Here is a 21,207-nt window from a genome sequence, read left to right on the forward strand (position 1 = left end):
ACGTGTGACCCCACCAATGGATTGCTCTCCGAATAAGGAATCCATTGGTGGGGTCGCATTTTCGATTCGAGTCCCATTTAGCGACTCTGAAACTCAAAACGCGCCAAGAGTTTTGTCCGCCTCCACCGGTCTTCTGGCCCACTGTGCCCCGCCCCGCCCCCTCTCTCCCGTATCCATGCATGACCAAAAGACAACCAACACGTTTCTTTGTTCATGCAGGCATTTTGTGTGAGCTGGAAGATTCCCATGATGAGGACTCAGATGAACCTTCCCGGCCCAAGAGGGGACGTACGAACGTCCTGACGCCTGAAATCGTTGAAGTCCTTGACGTGGCTCAGCTAAGCAACGCACGGGCCGCCAAACCCGTGTGGAACGCGATCGCAGATTGGGGTCTGAACAGCGTCATAATGGCACTACCCCACGACGACGTCAGTACGACCTCAGTCTGACGCCTCTCGTACGCCAGTGTGGCGACCGGGGCTAGTCTTTGTGGTCAGAGTCGGCGTCCAACTGGCGTCGTAATGCCGTCGTGCTACCGTCGTCTTTGGGTCGCAAAAAAGTTCGTTTTTAGTACGCCACTCGGACACCAGTACGGCAGTCCTCCAGCCGGCCCAGACCAGCCGCGGCGATACCCCACGCCTCGCCAAGTATGAGAAATTCACAGGGACAGTGCTTCTCCCCGCCCCAGGGTACTTCCCCGCAGATTCTTAGTTTTCACCATGACTAAAAGGATCCGGGATGTGTTCAAAGAAGAAGATTAAAACTAAAAGATACAGGTTTTTTTTTTCATTTTTAATTCATAAGTTCTTATTCTAGCTCAAAATTATTCAAAGGATCAATCAGATATTTCTTGCTATTTGAATGTATACAGAATGTCACACCACACAATTGCTGAACAGGAATTAAAAGCATATCTCCTGCTTGAAATAGTACATAACCCTTTACATCAGATGGCTCATCTACTGAGCAAGAAACTAGAGCAAAATACTGGCAAACATTGTGCAAAGTAGTTTTAACAAAAGTTAAAATCTGTCCATGATACATTTCACCTAAGTCAGAATAGGAACAGAAAGAGGATTCTCTTGAACCTCTCATATATGACAAGCTTACATAAAGCTGTTTATTCTTATACAGCCGTGAGAATGTTTGTGTACCATTGGGCACAGAAAAAGTAGAGAGGCAATCACGATATTCCAAGTTAGAGTCCATTTCGCCTACTACATAGGTGTTGGCACAAATTTTCTCCTTCAGAACAAAATTTATGCTCTTCTTAAGAATATTCTTACAAAATTGTTTTGCTTCACTGTTTTGCATTTTAGAGATTAGCCCAGGCAATTCTGTCAAGTAAGAAAAATTAGTAACAATTTGTTGAGGAGCATGTTGTGTGCCATGAGCCAGAGCAGACACTTTGCCATTGAAATCCTCAAGCCGGTAACAGCTAGTAACAAACAAATTTCCAGTATCTTCCACAGACTTAGCCAAGTGCCGCAGAAGGTGTATGTTCATTGACATGTTACGAACACCATAAAGATTCTCGAAACCGGAACAGAAACTTTTCAGGTCGTTGTCTGCCGTTACAGTATTAGCAGGAAAAATACTTTGCTTATCTAAAAGAGAAAGGCCTTCAACAAGCAATGACAGATTATTATAATAATCTGCCTTCATAATACCATTCATGATTGGCAACGCAAAATATAGTAGAAAGTTTCGGCACAGTGAAGCCTTCCAATAACCCAGCTTGGTAACATCCTCAGGCAAACGTTGAACAAAATGGGGTAATTTTAAACTTTGGAGCGCAATATTTACTTCAGCAGTTCTTTCAACAAGGGAGAAAGGTTTTGATGCAAATTTAGGGTTGAACCACAAATTCAGCAGTTGTTTACAAACTCCCATGAATACACAATGCATGCTGTCCACAGCAACAGATTCAATAAAATCAGAACAAGTCATATACGACAAAATAGTGGGCCCGTACACTCCTTTTGAATCTTTTTTTGTTTGAACACTGGTCTGCACACATTCTTTGTAATTATCAGCATTTCTTAAAATCAATTCATCTGCATGAGGAAACACTGTGACCATGCCTGTTCTCTCACTCTTCTCACCTACAATAAAACACTTAGGACATGATTCATAGCCTGCATGGCCTTTCATATTCATGAAGGTACTTTTGGCTGGAATGTCACAAGTGCCAGCCAAAACACAAACCTTTACAACTTCATTGTCTACTTTAAAACCATCTGTGTACAATTTGGACAGTTCTCTATACATGGGCAAAAGAAAAATGTTTGGATGTGGCTTTTCACAATCTCCCCACAGACCAGCAAGTATTAAATTTTCTGGTTTGAAACGAGAATGAAGCGGGAGCTCATTTATGACAAACACAAAGGGCCACAAAGAGTAAGTACTACACTCATAAATAGAAATCCCATCTGTGTACCAAGTTAAAGAAATATTTAGAGTACCATTCAAAAAATTCACTTCAGCTGTTTTATACACATTGCTATCATATATATCCTCAATGTTTTCTGGATGCACCTTTGTTCTTGAAAACCTGTGGTTAAGCTCATCTTTAATACCTTCTCTTTTAAAAATTTTCTCAAGCTGAGACTGAATGGAGCAAGTAATAAAATATTTTACCTTGCTATTTTTGCAGCTACACACATCTTTAGAATTCTCTCTTTGTTTCCAACACACATTGCAATAGTATGAAATTTCCACTGGATTTTGATCTATCTTTAGAGAGCTAAAAAACATATGCTTGGTGTAAGGCAGTGTTTTACTGCTTTCTGGAAAAATAACATGTAGCAGATCTAAAAGCTTACATAAATCAGCTCCACTCATTTTTACTGATTGAGCAAATGCAAGAATAGAAACTAGAGTGTCCATTTGTTCATTTCCCAAAACATTCACTGATTCAGGTGTAGTGTCTTCCGTAGGCCACTCTTGATGTGGAAACGCTGGAGATGAGATACCAGCAGGGATATCACCTGTTGAACCAGTGTCAGGATCCAGTAACGCAGGGACGTTCAAAAAGTCACTCCAATGCAATTCCACTGAAAACAAAAAAAAAATTATTAATTGAGATCAGAAACAAAGCCTACTGGTCCTATGACAGAACATTATCTTTCAAAGATGTACCTTGCTGAAACCCTGAAATGATTAGGTTGTCGCTTGAAATTATCGTTGACTGAAATGATGGAACTGAAAACAAAAAATGAAATAAGTAAGTAAGAAACAGTGGACAACACACCAGACTAGACACAACGCACCAAACTAGAAAATGCTCTCACCTTCTGTCATAGATTGAAGTTGTATGTTGTCAATATTTACATGACTGTAAAATGTTTTCTCAGTCTCAGCAGTGGATGGTATTTCTGTAATCGCAACGAGGGTAAGAGAAATGCTGTGGTAACCAGCAAATAAAAAATAAAGTAAGAGTGAAGAAAGGCCTGCAAATAAATACCTTGAGAACCACTGGTGGTTTGCAAACTCACGGCTTCAATGGGATGAGGATCATTGGACCCAGTTACAATTGGAAGATAACCTGTAAAGTAAAGAGTTAAATTTAAGCAGAGAGCAATGATAAGTACTGGTGAAGCCATTGACTTGCTGGCTTCGAAACATACCTTGAAAAGGTGTAACTTGAGGTGTGGCATTATCAGTACTGTAGCTTGGTCCAAAGTTTTCTGTCGGACACACTGTGGCGATTATTGGAACAGACAGCACACTCGCTGGTGGAGCGCATGACGACGGTGAACTGCAATACAACACACAAAACACGATAGTGGCACAAGGATTCACACGTTTTCATTGGTTATGTTGCACTGTTTATGTGCGGCTTACTGGTGAAGTGCAGGAGAAGGATCACCACTGGAGATGTTTTTCAGAAGTAGTTTAGCTTTCTTCTTAGGCAGCAACTTGTCTTCGGACATTGTAGTTGAAATTGCATCAGTTTTCGCAATAAAAACCAAAATTAGGAGTAAGACGAAGCTTGTTTTTCGTCACTCGGAGCACACGAGTTGCGCGCACACACACGCCCACACCCTGGCACAGCCTACTCGCAACGCAGCCACAGCCCTGCAGCGACAATGGTACCAACCTAACAGTCAAGCCAATGTCAACAATACCCACGCCTGTACGCCCTCCGCGCTCGTCTCGCCACAAACCATTTCAAAACCTTTTATCCGAGATCAAAGAGGTAAGAAATCAGGCTACCGTAGTCAGTTTAATGTGTGTATGGCTATTGTTTTTGAACTGTTTGGTTGTTCATACATGATGACGTCAGAACAGTGAAAACATTCAAAACAGCCGTCAAATGGACTGACTGTGTGATGTCGAGAAAGCTCTGTCAATTTTGTCTGTTCGTTCTCGATTTCTTTTCCTGGTTGTAGGGTGAAATGCCACCATTACGTGCACGTGTAGTGCGGCGCTTTCCGCATGCGTTGGTGTTTGTCGAAAATCCACCAAGTGTGGAAATAATTAGGCAAGACCAGTTCTTGGACGAAGATGGTGCGTTTGAGGTGGGCGCTCGTAGGCGTGTAAAGCAGAAGTCGTGGAAAAACCCTCTGGACTGCGTCATATTAGAAATAGGTAACTAATTTATTAATATTTGTCATACTGTACTGTTGTGACTTACTTTTTCATGTTCAAGACGTTTTACTTTTGCATCCATTAATTTGGTTGTTTACATTTTTAGGTACCAAAATAAAGCTCCAAAAATTAAAGGTCAAACCTGATGGCACAATACATGTGCCCGTACCAAATGATCCACTAGATGACACTGGAGAAACAGTTCAGTCAGATGAGGCAGAGGTTCGTTTTATTGGTTCCCGCTACTCAGAACAACTAAAACAAAAGCAACAAGCTGCCCAGGCTAGGCAGGACAATTTAGAAACAATTGCCATGTATCTCACAGATACTAATCCAGGTATGGAACTTAACGTTTTCTGTTTCTTCATTTTTAAATAATTTGTTTTGTCGCTTAGTCAAAAAGTTAATTATTTATTGATCATTCCAGTCTTGCCTTTGCCGCCTCAACACAATCCAAGAAAACCATTGGTCCACTCAGCAGAAGTTTTAGCTGAACTCAAAGAGCAGCTGTCAAATTTGTCATGCTGGACAAAAATGGAAGGCGATGTCAGTATGAAAGAAAAACGAAAAATTTAACCCAGAAGTTGGTTTTGTAAAATATTAATTTTTTTTTTTTTAATTTAGGTTGAAATAAGTCCAGGCACTAAGGTTTTCTACAATGGGTCGAATTTGTGCCTTTTGAATGATGCTCACAGGGACAGTCCCTCCAGATTGCTGGGTGCAATAATAAAGGCACTAATTCCACCGCACATAAGAGCAAATCGGGCGCTCACCTATTCTGGCGGCAATGGAGAGAGTGTGGGAGTGCCTACGCAAATCGTAGCTGCAGCTAGAGGTAAAATTGACATTTCTGTTAATATTTTTGTTCATAAGAGTTTTGCTTTTTTGACAGTCTGCTTTTGTTTTTTTAGGCATGGTGCAATGTTTTTTCAAACTTAAAGAACCGCTAGACACCGCTCGGATTGTCGCCAGCCTGCTGGCTTATAGTCAGCGCCCAAAGCAGCCTCTGCCTGTGTCTGCACCCCCATCCACTGCAGGTGTTCAGCAGCCTATCTATACATCCTCTTCTTCAAGCGCATTTCCCTCATCCTCTGCAGGTGGTCCTATCCATTCATCTTCTTCTTCAAGCACATTCAGTTTTGGCCCACAAGGGCCTGCTGCAACAGTGGTGCAAGAGAGTCAAACATTTACTCTTTTAAGAAGTGCTACTGAAACCTTGATTAATGAATAATTTTAGGTCCAGATTCTAGCCAATTTTTTTTCGATTCTGTTAAATTTTGTTGTGACCCCCAAAGTAAAAAGTTTTTGCATACTGTGGACAAATCTCAGTAAATGCTGTTTTTTTTTGTTTCCTTTTCTTAAATATAGTTTATTTTTGTTTGTTGTGACTTAAATTTTATTTTTTGTTGACTTTGACTCTTCTCTGTGCTTGGGCATGGGAATGAACAGCCATAGGTGCAATGTATCATGGACAGAACAAGATCTTATGAATTAAAAATGAAAAAAAACCTGTATCTTTTAGTTTTAATCTTCTTTGAACACATCCCGGATCCTTTTAGTCATGGTGAAAACTAAGAATCTGCGGGGAAGTACCCTGGGGCGGGGAGAAGCACTGTCCCTGTGAATTTCTCATACTTGGCGAGGCGTGGGGTATCGCCGCGGCTGGTCTGGGCCGGCTGGAGGACTGCCGTACTGGTGTCCGAGTGGCGTACTAAAAACGAACTTTTTTGCGACCCAAAGACGACGGTAGCACGACGGCATTACGACGCCAGTTGGACGCCGACTCTGACCACAAAGACTAGCCCCGGTCGCCACACTGGCGTACGAGAGGCGTCAGACTGAGGTCGTACTGACGTCGTCGTGGGGTAGTGCCATTATGACGCTGTTCAGACCCCAATCTGCGATCGCGTTCCACACGGGAAGTGCTCGCCGCCTCTTTCGGCGCCGCCACTGGGAAAAGTGTGAGCGAGACAAATATCAACAAGAACACAATCCATAGAGAGCGGGAAAAGCAGCGATCGGCATCTGCGGACAGCGTGCGGGATAGCTTTCATGAGAGTGCTGACAGTGTCCTCACCGTTCACTGGGACGCGAAAATCGTGGAAACCCTTTTTGATGGAAATGAGTCCAATGAACGGTTGGCCATTATTGTGACAGGGGCCAGTTCAACTCAGCTGCTTGGCGCCCCTGTTGTAGCAAATGGGACTGCTCAGGTGGCCAAAACTGCAGTTGTGCAGCATCTTCGTGATTGGCATCTGGTGGACAAGGTCAAGGCCATGTCCTTTGATACACCGCCCGTGAACACTGGTGAGCCAAATTTTATCCACGTGGCCGCTGCCTTCTGCGTTCGCACCTCATTATTATTTTTTATTTTTAGGTATTATTGGGGGCGCTGCACTCCTCATAGCAATGGAACTTGGCAAGGACATGCTGTGGTGTCCGTGCCGTCACCACGTTGATGAGAGAGTCCTCGAAGGAGTTTTTCGCGAAATTTTCGGTCCTTCCACGGGACCAAACACACCCCTCTTTCTTAAACTTCGGGTAAAGTGGAAGCAACTCAACAAAACCCAGTACTGCACTTTCAAGTCCTATGCTGCGTCCCGCACAGCCCTTGCCCCATGTGCGGATGAAATTATACTTTTTGCTACAACTCAAATCCAGGTAAGAAAATAAATCATTGTGTATTGCATTATTCCATAAAATATTAATTTTTTCTTTGTTGTTTTTAGGCTGGGCAACCCCGTGGGGACTATTTAGAGTTTTTGGAGATTGTCATCATGTATTTGGGTGGCCCTGCACCCCGGCGGCGCCCAATCCAAGGAAAGGCCACGTGTGCCTTCCGGCCACCAGGGCCCATCCACAGTGCCCGCTGGATGGCGACGGCCCTTTATGCCATAAAAATGACCATGTTCAGAAAACAGCTCAAATTGAACCAAACGGAAGCCAATGGGCTTCTTAAAGTGACTATTTTTGTAGTGCGTTGTTACGTTGTACAATGGTTCAGCGCCCCTCATGCAGTAGCAGCCCCTAAAAATGACTTGAAATTTCTCAAAACTTTGATTGAGTATGAAAGTGTGGACAAGAGAGTAGCGGTTGCTGCCCGCAACAAATTCCTGAATCATTTGTGGTACTTAAGTGAGGAGTCACTTGGACTATCTGTGTTTGATTCTACCCTGCCTGATGAAGAGCGCCGACGGATTGCTGACAATATTCTGCATGGAGAAGGGCCTGAAGACCCAATGAAGAGACTAGTATTGAAAATAGAAGAAGTCCCCAACCTCAATTTATGTGACTTGGCCTCCAGGAACACTCAGAAGTTTTTTAATATGTTAGGCATAGGCATGGATTTTCTTCGCAGTCCAGTAGTAGATTGGGAATCAAGCCAGGTCTATCAGGAAGGCCTTGTCATTGCCCGCAATCTGGCGGTTGTTAATGACCATGCAGAGAGAAGTGTAAAATTGTTTTCTGATTACAACAGAACAGTTACAAAAAAAGAGGAGTCCTTCCAAAACCTTCTACTTAATGTGCACTCTCATAGACAATCAATGCCCAATGTCAAGAAGGACACTCTGATTAAAAAGTATCAGAAATAACAATGTAAAATAATAGAAGAGCATGCATTATGTATAAATTCGCTGTACTTTTCAATGATTTTTATATGATATTGACAATTTCAAGAATAAATCACAATGCTAAATTGTGTTTAATTTAAGGCCGATGCACTGCCTGAAGTGATGGGAGGGGGAAGTACCGCAGCGAGACAGCACCGGTGTACAGTGTAGCGCCGTGCCGTGCGGCGCGCGGTGTGACGCGGCGCGGCTCGCGCAATTACGACGCGTTCAAGGCGCGGTTTCGGGCAGAAGGGTTCAAGATACGTCAAAATGCTCGAAATTTTGGCCCAGAGGGCCGCAAAATGACCTGTTTACCCTATAGGCGACCTTACTTTGTCAAAAATTTTTTTTTTGAAAATTTTGCACTTAGGCCCCTCAGGCTCGGCCATGGTACATCGTAGCGCCACCAAACTTTGGTAGGGGAGTTTTCTCATGAAATCGAACATTTTGGCACCACGAACTCTCGTCTCACTTCAATTCGAAAAAATAAGGGACGGTCTAACAAGAGGTAATAAAAATAAATGCCATTTTGGTAAAGAAGCAAAATTATCATATCTTTTTCTTTTCTCCATTGTATGGCATTGTTGCAGCTGGAGCAGCCTGCTGGGCATTTTGTAATCGTTGGCCCCAAGGTCTTCCACTGGGGTTTCAATAAGGGTCAGTATTTACATGATCTGAAATTTCTGTGAAATGGAATAACCTCCTTTTTTTCTTGGGCTTTCATTGCATTTTTCCTCTGTATATTCAGGGTACAACGTTGCGGAGGGATGCCAATTTGCACCTAAAAGTTGGCGACCCTTGGGAGAGGAGTATCTTCCAAATCCTGGACACCCGTAAGTTTTTCTTAAATGTCTTAACTGACTGAAGGCTTTCCTTTCAATTGTTTTGTGTTTTGTGGTTCAGATAGCAGATAATTTTTCTTCACACAAAGAGTTTGGTGCTTTCTGCACAATCTCTGTGATACTTCCTTCTTGCACGAGTAACCTGCAGCAAATGTTTTTCTGTTTTATTTTTCAAGTGATCTAGAGCCACCCACTGAACCTTCGATGAGAGTTCCGATGTCATTGTTTTATTCTGAGAGTGAAGGTGAAGGAGAAGATGCAAAAGAGGATGACAAACCGAAGTACATAAGTTTCAATACTTTTCCCTAAGCCTTTCTCCTTGACAAACATTGATAAGGTTTCTTTTTTCACAGAAAATCAAAGCAGCTCAAAAGAGGCAGAAAGACAGGAAGGGCTGGTAAGAATGTTCTTCCACGATCAAATAAAAATGCTTTTCTGTACGACTTCTAACCTATTTCTATGTTTTCGGTGACAGGGCCTCATCAAAGAACATGTCCGTTATGTGATAAATCAATATTGTCCACCAATTTGTCAAGACATCTGAGGGAGTCCCACAAACTCACTGAAGAACAAATTGACCATTACAGTTTAAAGGCAACTAAACATTTTCAAGCAAAGAAAGTATTTTTCCAGGACTTGCCAAAGAGGTTGAGAAATGATTGGACAAGAAAAGAAACCAGAAAAGATACTTTTACTTTTTTAAAAAAATATAATCTTTGTTTGGCAATGGTTGGTACATTTTCAAGATTTTATTAATTCTGAAGTTTGGCATGTGTGTTTCTGTTTACTCACAACGTGTCCTCTCTTTTCAGAAAAATGACTCGGATAATTAATCTTGAGGCCAACCTGCATTGTTCCTCTCGTGTTCTGTAAATTCTTAATGTTAGTTTATTTCTGAGTTCAGGAAAAAAGCCAGATAGTTATAAACATCTTTAACATCTAGTCACTTATCTGATGTAATTTGAACAACTGAACTAACTAGTGCCATGTGAAAATTTTGAAATATATAAAATGTAATAAGTTCTGCAAGTAATTAAAGCATCATCAACATTGGATCAATAAAAGTGTTTTTCTTACCACAACACCTGGCAAACACATCACTTACATAGACTGGGAAAGTCAATTGGTCCAGCAAGACAATCCAAAATCCACATTTTTGGTCCGATTGTCACCAACTTGTTATCAATCTCTTTGTCATCAAAAAATCAGGTTCCTTATCGCGCTTTGGGTGTTAAATCATAAATTGGCATTTTTTGTAATAAACATAGCAAAACCGTGGAAGATGTTCATAAACCTCGTCAAGATGTATTTTGAACATGCAATTCCAGTGCAGGTCCGGAGAGCATGGAGAAGTTGTTATGGGAGCCCAAGGAATGTGCTCTTGTAAGGTATGTATAAAAGGAGACACCAAGAATAGAAAGTATTTTTGTGAAATTTCAAGCTGTAATCCCTCTTCAAGAAGGCTCTTTAAGATTTGATTTGCCAATTGAATGAGAAGGGATGTAAAGGAAACAATCATGTTTGAAGATCACACTGAGCATGACTATGGGGAAGTTAACGCAAAGCTCGGGGCAGATGGCGCCACCACCGCGCGGGCCGGCCGGGAGGCGGCCCTGGCCAGGCCTTTGGGCCTCCGGGCCGTCATTATGGTGTTTCTTTTCGGATTAGGCGCATTAAACCTTGACAACAGACGTGTAAGTATACTTTATCGCGTAAAAGACTCAACTTTTCACGTATGGATGTAATTAACCCCCGCGCTTGCACGCACCCGACGATGTTTCTGCATGTCGCTGCGTGGGCCACCTGTAGTTTGAGGTTACTATGTTTGTCACATTTAACTAATTTTTGCAGGAATTCCTTATTGACACAAGTAGAAATGAAAACCACGTACGCACATCTTACTATTCCTAAATTGAAAGCACTCCTTCGGTCCAGAGGGGCATCATTGAAAGGGAGAAAAGCGGACCTCGTTAACAGGTGAGACCAGCTGACTTGTCTGCCTCTCTTTGAATCATGAAATTAAATGGAACTCATTGTTTTCTCCTTGTATTTCCATTATTCAGATTGATTTGTTATGATGAGAATTTCAATTTTAATGCCAAAGTTCCAAATGACATGTTGTTCGATTCCAATAACAACATGTCGCGCTTGCTCCTCCCAGATAATACTCATTACAAAGATCTTAATGCCAGTAGCCAAGTGCCAAAGTTGCTTAAAGAGAACATGCATCATTATCTTGAGAGGTAAGTGTTTTGTGGTGTCCTATTTAAAGTTGCTGTTTTTTTTTTTTTTGTTGTGTTTAATTTACTATTGTGTACTTTGGTTTCTTCAGGTTTTCTGCTAGACTGGACTCAGGACAGTCACTGTATGATAACTCTTTTCTTCTGAGTTTGCGGTGGGCTACTGACAGCAATGTTTGTGCTTTTCAAGGATGTTGTGCTGCAATGATGTACAAGCATGTGAGATACATTGCTGATGTTCTCATTGCCGACGATGGCAGTATTGTTGGTTGTCAGTGTGAATGTGCTGCTGGAGAAGGACCCAATGCCCACTGCAAACATGTCATAGCTGTCATGTGTGCTCTGGTTCATCTGCAAACTGAAGGTGTTTTAAATTTAAGGAAAACTTGCACTCAGAAGCTCCAGGCGTTTCATCGCCCATCTAAGGAGTATTGTGGTACTCCTATCAAAACTGAAAGTCTGCCCCGAGGAAGTTACAATCATCCCACTAAAGTTAATTTTAACCCAATTGATCCAGAGAGCATTGACAGAGTGAAATACAACAGAAGAATAAGAAATTTGACCATCGGTTTTTGTGCTTCTAACAAGAGTACTATGCCTTTCATGCATCTATACAAACCTGCCAATTTGTATGCAACCAACAATGACCATGATTATGCGGGAAATCCAGAGTACTTCATGCTGCAGCATTTGAAATTGAGAAATGTATCGGACCAAGATGTGGCAGAAATAGAATCGGCGACAAGGCAGCAAGCAAGATCTAAGTTTTGGAATGAGGTACGCTCCACCCACCTAACTTCTTCAAACTTTCATTCAATAAGTAAAGTTGTGTCGGAAGAAGCTAAGATAAATCTTGCAATGAGGCTAATGAACCCGAATCCATTCACCAATAAGGCTGTGCAGCATGGTAAAGATTGTGAGCCGAAGGCCATTCAGAAGTTTGAATCATTCATTGCAGGTGGGGGGACGACTAAAGAGTGTGGTTTCTTTATCAGCAAGGAGCACCCTTTTTTAGGTAGTTCACCTGACAGGCTTCTGCCACTGTCCGTTGTTGAAGTGAAGTGCCCATACAACCAAAGACAGTCACTGATCAGTCATGAAACTGTTCCCTTCCTTACTTTAAACAATTCTGGTGAACTAGCTTTAAAAGAAGATCATGAATATTATTATCAGATCCAAGGCCAGATGTTTGTTGTTGGTAAACCCTATGCAACTCTTGTTGTTTACACGTTCAAAGATTTTAAAGTAATAGATGTTCCCCGTGATGATCACTTTATAACCCAAATGGTTTCAGATTTAGAAGACTATTATAATTGTTACTTTAAAAAATTGCTCTTAGAAAAATATTTGTACAAAAACTATGGTGCTTGTTTTTTTAAGTAATATCTATAATGCTAAGTTGTTTTTGGGACAGTATTTTACATTATTGCTGCAATGTGATATAATATTTGTAAAGAAGTTGTGCTGACTTCCAAAGCTTGTCATATATTGTGCACGGCGATTTTTACTAGACTGAACTACTAAGCTGTTATATATTTATATTTATATATTTATAAAGGAGTTGTGCTGACTTCCAAAGCTTGTCATATATTTTGCACGGTGATTTTTACTAGACTGAACTATTGAGCTGTGATTAATTTCAATTTAGGTGTTGCTTTTGTGAAGCTGGAAGATATCTCTATCTTACATGTTAATGTTGAAGTTTGGTCTCATTTATTGATTAATTTGCACTAGTTGTTACATAACTAGAAATTATTTTTTAAGTCTTGTTTGCTAATGTTGCTGAATAGTTACCATTTAAATGAAACATGTTTGCGGTTGATCTCATATCATCATTTGAAAGTCAATTATATTTCGTACATTCTTACAGTCAATTATGCTTTTTTTGACACTATACCTTCTCTGAAATTACATAGCATGAAGCAAACAAAAAAATATTTTAGAACAAATAGGCACATAGAATCCATTCATAGGTGTCTGCAGTATTTCATAAGTCTTAAGCAAACCGATCAGCCTTTCTATGTGTACTCTTTTTGAAGAAAGTTTCCTATCTTGGAGCAGAGTGACACCGGGAAGTTGACTTTTTCCTCTCAAAAATGTTGGGATATTTACAGTAACACCACTGGATGCAAATAAATCTTGCACATCAAAGCCCCTATCTGCCATGATACTATCTGACCGCTCACATTTATTTAGTAAACCACTTCTCTCAACTATCTGACGATCACTTGCACTTCCTCCATATCCACTAGAACAATGACAGAGAAGACCAGATGGAGTCGCACCAACCTCAAACTTGCCAGTACACCGGTTCTTGTAGTAACTAAACACTGCTTGTTGTGCTGCAGGGTTCTTAGGCTTATTGATTGGCACCTCTGTGCAGTCCACGATGACTCTAGTGGATGGATAGTATTTTCTGAAACCTTCTGGCATGAAGAAGTCTACGAGTTCTCTGCTAGGCCAAATTTCTAACAAACTCCACATTTGATACATAAAATTTATCCAAGTCACAAAAACATTTGAGACAGTAACATCAGACACACCAAAGAAACGTGTTAGTTCATAATCATCCTTATTCTTTCTAATCTTCATGAGGCTAAGGAGGAACTGGTCTTGCACTGACAAATTTATTGGCTGAGCGATGGCGAAGCCTGTTACTCCATTGGGGTTGAAAAGTTTTTCCTGTCTGTCTGTCTGTGTGTCCGCACTACTCCTCCTGAACGGCTCGGCCGATCTCGGTGAGATTTTGCACACTTTTTAGGTATGTCCTTGGCTCGGCACACGCGAAATTTCACCATCCTAGCTCAACTGGATCAGTTTTTATAGCCGAAAAACACACAAAAAACGGCGAAAAATCGAGTTTTCTGCAGGCAGATTAATTCTGTCTTGAAGAAAGGGGGATCTGGGGGCGGAGCCCCCCAGCCTGGACAAGTGAAAAAGTTACAAGGGTCAAGGTCGAGTTATCTGTTGATGAAGCAACTCTATCTAGAATAAAGGGGGTCTGGGGGGCGGAGCCCCCCAGCACGCAACAAATTAGACGTAACCGACGACGGAGAGGCCGTTGCCTGCCGATGGCAGGCTAGCGCCGCAGGCCGAGGTAGGCACGCCAGGCGCGGATTGGAGGAACAGGCCGCGAGACACCGCGAAGCCTGTTACGACAAGACGAGGTCTGGCGTAAACCTACCTCGTTCTAATATGTAACGGTGTTGTTTCAGTCATTTCATCCAGATGCATGGCTTTCAGCGTTTTGGAGTCAACTGACTGGTGGGAGACTTTTTCTGCGATATGAAGAGACCTACACCGGCGTTGTCATAGCCCTACAGACAGAGCCATTGCGTCTGGTCCTTTCCTGGTGCCGGGCAGGCCTTTCAAACCCTAAGGAGATTCATGGCAGATATTGCTGTAGGACACGCAATATTCCACCGTCAGTAATTAGGACCCTGGATTTTTGATTGTGATTTGAGATGGTGAGGTGTGTAGTTTCTTTCTAGTTTTTTGTTTTTTTTACTTTTGTAACTGATGTTCTTTTGGGCGGCACAGACCATTGTCAGCGGGTGGAAACTCTATTGACGAAAAAGACATGCAAAGGTTTTTTGTGCAGCTTAGATCTCGGAACCCAGAGGTGGTAGGTGAAATCCGAGGTCATATTTGGAATCCTCATAAAATTTCACTCGGCGTAGGGTATGTTTGGAGCGGGAGGTCAAGGAAATGGTCGGTCATTTTGCAATGAGAAAAAGAAAAAAAGGAGAAAAAACGCTGTGGGACCATGATCGAAACGTTGCATTGTTTTTTGGTAACACTTAATGCAAGAGAACGGGACCTCGTAGGTAAATTCTGAGGTCATATTCTGAATCCTGAGGAAATTTCCTGTGCATTACGCTGCCTGGGAGCCGTCAACACACCAAAATAACAGAAAACCGTTGCCGTGAAACTGAGAGAGGGTATGCAGCGATTGTATTGCATAAAATTACAAAACAGTGTGCCGTTGACTGCGTGTTCTAAAGGGTACAGACCCTCCTTCTTTGAAACTTATAGGTGGAATGCACACACGAAAGCACGCTGAATTCATATCTGTACTCAGAATTTGAATTGGCCTTACCGTTGTCTCACATTAAGCATGACCAAATAACAATTTTCGGGATAAAGCGTAAATTTCAATCCTGGTCCCAGAGCGTTTTTCACCTGTTTTTTTACTTTCTCATGGAAAAATGACTGACCATTTCCTTTGCCCCTGGCACTAAATATGTCCTACGCCGAGTGAAATTTTATGAGGATTCCAAATATGACCTCGGATTTCACCTACCACCTCTGGGTTCCGAGATCTAAGCTGCACAAAAAACGTTTGCATGCCGGTTTTGGCAACAGAGTTTCCACCCGCTGGTACATTTCTTTTCGGAAGCTTTGAAACTTATTTCTAAAATTTTATGCTTTCTGATTTAAGTTTCTTGATAAAAACATGATCTTAATTTGCCGATATCAAACTATTTCGTATATTAGCGTTATTTTTTATTTCATTATATGTTGCCTACCCTACACCCCCAAAATGGTGGACCCCGTGAGCACGTGACCTCGCTCGGCCAATCAAAACTGACCACCTCGGTTGCGGGTCTATTGGGGTTCGAAGGTCCACCAGAGAGCAGCACCGTCGACCCAAAAAAAAAATGTTCACCCTGAGCGGCGAGTTTGAACTTGTTTGTGTTGGCGTGGGTGTAGCGTCTGTTGTGGTGGTTCAGTTCGTGAATGTAGGCGGGCACTTTGTTGAATTTTTATTGTTATTGTTGTTTTTATTGTTTATTGTTGTTTATTGTTGTTACCTACGATGGATCCTACTGAGCCATTGATAGATTTTTGTGATCTAGTTTCGTTTTTAGGGGTAGATAGTGCTAAATTCCAAAGTACTAAAGTGTGCCGGGAGGGCTCCGAAATCCTTAAAGCTAAGCATGTAATGAATTGTGGGATCGTTATGAGAAGGGACCATACAATACAATTCATGGCATCTGTAATTTCCTCGGTTAACCTTAGTAGGGCGCCTCCTTATGAGGTTTTGTGAGCATAGGTCTAACCGCACCGGCCAAGACCATTGAAGCTCACTGTGGTTGTCAGGCAGGAAACATTGCCTGCAAGCACATTTCGGCTGTTCTGTTCCACATCCAGAGGTGAGTTTTACGCCTGGAGCGTTTTACGATGACGTTCTCGTCGGCTGTATGTGTTCTTTTGTCTCAGCAAGACCTGGTACAAAGTGAACACTTCATTCATTCCCAGTTGCTTTCATTGGTGTTATCTTCTTTTCAGGGAACCATTGGGCAGCTTTGATGAGCTTAGCTGCACTGATCTACGTCAGCAGTGGGGAAGGGTGAAAAAATGTGTCGAAGAGAAGTACAGTCCTGTTCCTGTCCAGCAGTTCATGTGTGATGCCCACAAGTCAGGCAGCAAGAATGTGGCATCTCAGCTTCGGAGTAACACTGCTTTGAGGCAGTATTTACTGTCTCATTATGTGAAGTCTCTACCCATGGCTGGTATGCCCTCTTTGTTTAGAACAAGGGGCATCGTGCTGGGTGGCTCATCACAGGCTTCAGAACATCCTGCCACTCCTCCTGGACCCCCTGCCGCTACCTCCACCCCCAATGCCCGTAACCAGGTATTGTGAGTGATGTGTTGGGAAAGAAGGTTCAAGAAGTGCACCGAGTCCCTTATGAATCTGGGGACTTGTTTGAATTCTCCCACTGCGTCGTGGCGAATCGCCGGAGTCACTGCTGATTTACGGATAGAGTGGTGGAATAGATAAATTCAAGGTAGAGCTGTCTGCTCAACCTTCTCACCGTTCTTTTTTCAGGTTCATTTCGGTGCATGGGGAGATAAGTGATATAGTTTTATAAAGTTATGGTAATATTCTTTTATTTTTGCTGTTCACAGATGGATCATTTTACGCAAAAGCCATCGTCACCAAAGAGACTCCAAAAGTGTGTCAGATGCTAGAAATACATTGGCTTGAGAAGAATGAATCCGTTTATGTTGTGGACACCAAAACAAGCACTGTAGACCCCGACTCCATTTTAGAAGTTGGCCTCCTATTTGTGAAATTGGGGGAGAACAGGAAAGGAGAAGAAAAGGTAGACATTGTTTCATCATCCCTGAAGCATGCCGAAGAGGCTTTGCAAGACGCCTTGAAAGGAAAAGTACTGTTCCAAGAACATCTCAGGTTAATCACAAATAACATGTTAACTAGACTTTTTCTCTTTTTACAGCCTACAAGCTGAAGAGATACAGGGTTTAAAAGAATTAGCTGAAGAAAAACTAAGTGCTGTGGACAAGCTAAATAAGATCATAGAGAGGAACCCGCATAAGGCCAAATATTAAGCTGTATGAAGGTCTAAGAATAGGCTTCTGCAGAGGTCTAGAAGAGAGTTATACTCTCCTCACTGCTTCATCATTCAACTGAGGGCGCTGATGAGGAGGCACAATTCACATAGACGAGTTAAGAGGTCAAGGAGGGCCTCATTTAAAAAAATACGATTTCAAGAAATCCTAGGAGTCACGAAGTCAATTTGATTATTGTGTAAGAGTGTGGAGAAAGAAAAGAAGTGGTGTTGTGAAGTTGTGGCTCAGGGGACTACCAATGGCAGTGGTACCAATGTGGTCGATGTGAATCAAAATGCTGGTAAATTCAAAAAATTCCAATGCTAATGTATTCCACAGTGTTCTAACAATGGAACATCTTTAAAGTCCATCATTATTAAAATGTTCTTGGCAGAAAGAAGGCAGTAAATTTATTTTCACGGGTTGGCAACTAGTTTCTCGGCGTCTGCGCCCTTGCGAAAATCGCGAAGTTGAAAGCACCAGCAGTCGCGCATTAAAACTGCCCATCCATTGTTGCTGACGTTGAATTGTTTGGCTTGTTTCAAAAGGCTGTGGTTCTCTAGTCATGTTTTCTTCAATTCTGTGTAATAGTTCTCCCTTACAACGTATCAACACCACGACGGTTGGTTTGACAAACTTCATAAACTCGGGAGGGATGGTTTCGAAACGCGGGTGAGTCTTGTTCGAGGAACATGAGCACTGCAAGTCGCGAGGTGGAGCGAAGTGGTCCTAGTGCTAACTGAATTACAACAACAACAAAATTGTTTTATTGACAAAAAAAAAAAGGAATATTTGAGAAACTATATGTCAGAAAAAAAGAACTTTTGTATTGCTAATTTTCTGTGAACATTTTTTTAGAAAGTCATCGCACAAAAATTGAAAATTTGTTTTATATGATTTTTCAAAAGCAGGAAACAAAGAAAAAAAAATTCCAATGCTAATCGCATTGCAGGGTGTTCCCAGTTTCATAACTGGTTTAAAAGTAAGTTTTGAAATACCAATAAAAAGGAGTCCTAGTTTGGGAACGGTATTGCAGCAAAGTTTGTCAAAACAGTAACAAATGTGTAGAAATCATCGTTTGGCCTAACTTTAGGCAGCCACTGCGTCTAATCTAAGGCGGCTAATCGTTCTCCCTCAACGGGTGGGTGTTCTTTGGGCCTTACTTTAGAACACCTTTGTTACGGAGTGCGATTAGCCGCCTTAGTTTGGGAGCGGTATTGCAGCAAAGTTTGTCAAAACGGTAACAAATGTGAAGAAATCGTGGTTTGGGCTGACTTTAGGCAGCCACTGCATCTAATCTAAGGCGGCTAATCGTTCTCTCTCAACGGGTGGGTGTTCTTTGGGCCTTACTTTAGAACACCTTTGTTACGGAGTGCGATTAGCCGCCTTAGTTTGGGAGCGGTATTGCAGCAAAGTTTGTTGAAACGGTAACAAATGTGCAGAAATGGTGGTTTGAGCTGACTTTAGGCAGCCACTGCGTCTAATCTAAGGCGGCTAATCGTTCTCCCTCAACGGGTGGGTGTTCTTTGGGCCTTACTTTAGAACACCTTTGTTACGGAGTGCGATTAGCCGCCTTAGTTTGGGAGCGGTATTGCAGCAAAGTTTGTCAAAACGGTAACAAATGTGAAGAATCGTGGTTTGGGCTGACTTTAGGCAGCCACTGCATCTAATCTAAGGCGGCTAATCGTTCTCTCTCAACGGGTGGGTGTTCTTTGGGCCTTCCTTTGAAACACCTTTGTTACGGAGTGCGATTAGCCGCCTTAGTTTGGGAGCGGTATTGCAGCAAAGTTTGTTGAAACGGTAACAAATGTGCAGAAATCGTGGTTTGAGCTGACTTTAGGCACCCACTGCGACTAATCTAAAGCGGCTAATCGTTCTCCCTCAACGGGTGGGTACTCTTTGGGTCTTCCTTTAGAACACCTTTGTTACGGAGTGCGAGTGCGGTTTGTCAAACCAACCGTTTAGCTGGTCACAGAATTGAAGAAAACATGACAAGTCAACCGCAGCCTTTAGAAGCATGCCAAACAATCCAACCTCAGCAACAATGAAGGGGCAGTTTCAATGCGCGACTACTCTTTTTTTCAGTCTCGCGATTTTCGAAAGGGCGCAGACACCGAGAAAATTGTTGCCAACCCACGAAAATTAATTAATTGCGTCTTTTCTGCTACGAACGTTTTACCAATGACGGATTTCAAAGATGTTCCAATGTCAGGACACAGTGCAATGCGCTAGCATTGGCATTTTCGAATTTCACGGCGTGTTGATTTCTTTTGATGGGTCACTTTAAATTTTGACAGTTGGCATGATGGTGTCGTGTCGTTGCCATGGCGATTTTTTTTTTCATGTTTTAACCATTTTCTCAGAACACAGACAATTTCTTGTCACTTTGATGAGCCAGAAGGTTTAGTTTTGAGGAGTGGTACATTTTTTATTTGAACCATTTTTTCATATCATGAACGGTTCTGGTTTTCGATTGTTGCAAATTTATGTTTTTCGCGTTTACGGAAAATTTCCACGATGAATTTTCAAAAAAATTTGGAATTTTCGTTTTTTTTATAGTTGAAATAGTTTAGCGTTGTTTATTTGAAAATCGAAGAGGGGGGGGGGGAAGGAATCCACGGACCTCGGACAATAGGGGTTCTTGGGAACCCCTAACAAGAAAGAGAGCAAAATTAATACAGATTTCAAATGCTACAGTTGGTTAAACTGTTAAGGGGAGGTTCTGGTGAAAATCTTGCCATTTTCCAAAAGGATCCCACAGTCATAATTTGTTCGGAATATAAAATTTTTCATTGGGGAGACTAAAATTTGACTTTTGAAGGCACATGCCAGGCTGTAAACCCAGTCGAAGAGTCTTTTTGAGCCTGTAGAGGCTGTATCTTAAAAAATCTCCTTGCGCATACTATTTTGTCGTAAAAGGTTGACCTTGACATTTTTCACTTCTTCGACTCATTTTCAAAAGATTCCGGCATGCATAGCTCGAAACTTCCATTATATTATTAATTATTAGCTTTTTAAGCTGAAAAGTCCCCAAAATTTGTCTATTTTGTACATTTTTGATCAATTTTAGTGAAATGCTTGGTTAGAAAGCTTGCGAATAAAAATGCAATTGACATTTTGAGATGGGCATGCCGGCATTTTTAAAAAATGAATCGAAGAAGTGAAAAATGTCTAAGCCAACCTTTTACGACAAAATAGTATGCGCAAGAAGATGTTTAAAGTTATAGCCTAAATGGGAGAAAAAGGCTCTGCGACTGGATTTAGGGCATAGAATGTGCCTACCCAATGAAAATTTTTAATAAATACTTGATAAGACATCAAATTTTTAACAAATTTTCACAGTGGGACCTTTTTAGGAGAAAATAGCATTTTCACCAGAACCTCCCCTTAAACAGGTTGCAAACCTACTGCGCATGTCCAAAAACACTCCAATCAAGAAGTATTATTGGATAGTTCTACCCGAAAAACTGCGTTCGAACCGACACCAATTCTATTGTTGCATCTTGTCTACCTGCAGTCAAAGAAATTTTTCATTTCGAACGTGCTGATTTCTGCTTTTGGAGT

At 41.8% G+C, this 21,207-nt stretch overlaps 3 protein-coding genes across 3 annotated transcripts; 1 reads left to right on the forward strand and 2 right to left on the reverse strand.

Moving 5' to 3' along the window:
* Positions 1-807: 807 nt before the first annotated feature.
* LOC117646559 lies at positions 808-4,181 on the reverse strand. The gene is made up of 7 exons (XM_034387599.1): positions 3,847-4,181; positions 3,630-3,760; positions 3,467-3,547; positions 3,294-3,377; positions 3,142-3,204; positions 1,155-3,056; positions 808-1,049 (listed from the first exon to the last, which is right to left on the reverse strand). Exons 1-7 carry the CDS (start codon positions 3,933-3,935, stop codon positions 808-810), a joined length of 2,592 nt encoding a protein of 863 aa, XP_034243490.1. The 5' UTR covers positions 3,936-4,181.
* LOC117646560 lies at positions 4,118-5,999 on the forward strand. The gene is made up of 6 exons (XM_034387600.1): positions 4,118-4,201; positions 4,395-4,593; positions 4,700-4,930; positions 5,021-5,139; positions 5,218-5,428; positions 5,505-5,999. The coding sequence occupies exons 1-6, from the start codon at positions 4,118-4,120 to the stop codon at positions 5,822-5,824; spliced, it is 1,164 nt and encodes a 387-aa protein (XP_034243491.1). The 3' UTR covers positions 5,825-5,999.
* Positions 6,000-13,194: 7,195 nt separating this feature from the next.
* Positions 13,195-13,878, reverse strand: LOC117646561. Its single transcript, XM_034387601.1, has one exon. The coding sequence runs from the start codon at positions 13,876-13,878 to the stop codon at positions 13,195-13,197; it is 684 nt and encodes a 227-aa protein (XP_034243492.1).
* Positions 13,879-21,207: the final 7,329 nt, after the last annotated feature.

The sequence above is a fragment of the Thrips palmi genome, unplaced genomic scaffold, assembly GCF_012932325.1.
Source record: "Thrips palmi isolate BJ-2018 unplaced genomic scaffold, TpBJ-2018v1 HiC_scaffold_19, whole genome shotgun sequence".
Classification (NCBI taxonomy): Eukaryota; Metazoa; Arthropoda; class Insecta; order Thysanoptera; family Thripidae; genus Thrips; species Thrips palmi.